This window comes from Hipposideros armiger, unplaced genomic scaffold (genome assembly GCF_001890085.2).
Source record: "Hipposideros armiger isolate ML-2016 unplaced genomic scaffold, ASM189008v1 scaffold_1848, whole genome shotgun sequence".
NCBI classification, from domain to species: domain Eukaryota; kingdom Metazoa; phylum Chordata; class Mammalia; order Chiroptera; family Hipposideridae; genus Hipposideros; species Hipposideros armiger.
The window spans coordinates 51,019-52,810 of record NW_017733198.1 but is presented as its reverse complement, the minus strand read 5'-3'; the positions used below and the strand labels follow the sequence as shown (position 1 = coordinate 52,810).

At 48.8% G+C, this 1,792-nt stretch overlaps 1 protein-coding gene across 1 annotated transcript; it reads left to right on the top strand.

Annotated features, from left to right (window-relative positions):
* The first annotated feature begins 454 nt into the window (after window positions 1-454).
* Window positions 455-1,402, top strand: LOC109378275 (olfactory receptor 139). The gene has a single exon (XM_019634714.1). It carries the CDS (start codon window positions 455-457, stop codon window positions 1,400-1,402), a length of 948 nt encoding a protein of 315 aa, XP_019490259.1.
* The last annotated feature ends 390 nt before the right edge of the window (window positions 1,403-1,792 follow it).

The window sequence follows — 1,792 nt, the reverse complement described above, 5'->3', positions numbered from 1 at the left end:
TCATGAGATCTTGTCCTCCTACCCTTCTTTATTGCTACTTTCCTATATTGTGCTTTCTAGAACCTCATACATCATTATTTGTTGAGCTCGTCAGAGCTGCTATTAAGTCACTATACACTGATATGACCTTAATAGTTCTTAAAACACTAAAACATTTCCATATTGTATTGGTAAATAGCCACATTCCTGCCTCCCCAGATTAGTTCCCTTCCAGCCTTTCCCTGGGATCCCTTGGACCTCAACCTGAACCAGCAATTAAAGGGTTCACATCTGACATGGTAGGGGCCTCCAGGAGCCTGCTAAGCTCTAGGCTGGTATCCATTCTGATTGGTAAGTGCCCATGCCGTGTTATCTCAGCATGCAGTCGACACTAATTAAGTGTCCACTGGGTGCCTCTCTCCCCCTTTGGCAGGCCCAAGTCTTCTCTTCCCACTACAGCTCTTATCAGTGTCCTATGGAGCCAGGTGCCTGGGGGAATGGGACAACTGTCATTGAGTTAATCCTCCTTGGCCTAACAGAGAACCCAAGACTGCAAACCATCCTTTTTGCTGTCTTCCTCTTTGCCTATGTAGTCACAGTTGGGGGCAATGTCAGCATCATGGCTGCCATCTTTGTGGAGCCCAAACTCCACACTCCTATGTACTACTTCCTGGGGAACCTGTCTCTGCTGGACATTGGGTGCATCACTGTCACCATTCCTCCAATGCTGGCATGTCTCCTGGCCCACCGATGCAGGGTCCCCTATGCTACCTGCATTTCACAGCTTTTCTTTTTCCACCTCCTGGCTGGTGTGGACTGTCACCTCTTGACAGCCATGTCCTATGACCGCTACCTGGCCATCTGCCAGCCACTCACCTATAGTGCCCGCATGAGCCGTGAAGTCCAGGGTGTCCTGGTGGGCATTTGCTGTACCATCTCCTGCATCAATGCTCTGACTCACACAGTGGCTGTGTCCATGCTTGACTTCTGCGGCCCTAATGTGGTCAACCACTTCTACTGCGACCTCCCACCCCTTTTCCAGCTCTCCTGCTCCAGCACTCACCTCAACGGACAACTGCTTTTTGTTGGGGCCATCTTCATGGGGGTGATCCCCATGATCCTGATCTCACTGTCCTATGCCCACGTCACAGCTGCAGTTCTACGAATCCGCTCCGCTGAGGGAAGAAGGAAGGCCTTCTCCACGTGTGGCTCCCACCTCACCGTGGTCTGTATCTTTTATGGAACTGGCTTCTTCAGTTACATGCGTCTCAGCTCAGTCTCAGCCTCAGAAAAGGGCAAGGGGATTGGAATCCTCAATACTATCCTCAGCCCCATGCTGAACCCATTCATCTACAGCCTCCGGAACCCTGATGTGCAGGGCGCCCTGAAGAGAGTGCTGACGGGGAAGAGGCCCCCTGAGTGAGAAGGCAGAGGCACCAAGACACCTCTCCCTCCTTGAGAAGCACCCCGGACTTTCTTATGCTGAAGGCCTGGATGTGGGCAGGGGAAACTTCAGGGGTGGGCTGAGGGATGGGAGAGAAAGTCGATAGTATGGGCCCGGGATAGAATATGGTTTACCTTGGATTGGGGAAAAAAGCTAAAGCTTTGGTAAAATAGCATTTAAGTTGCTGATAGAAAATAGATTAAAGACAGGTGAGAAAAAATTATAATGTGGGTCAGGAAATGGAACACAAATCAATTATTTTGTATTGTTTTAATTTAATGACTGTTCAATGGCAATATATTTAAAATCTTATTTAAAAACAAAATGTTTGCCTCCCCGCCCCTTAAGATAAAATATATATTTGTACCA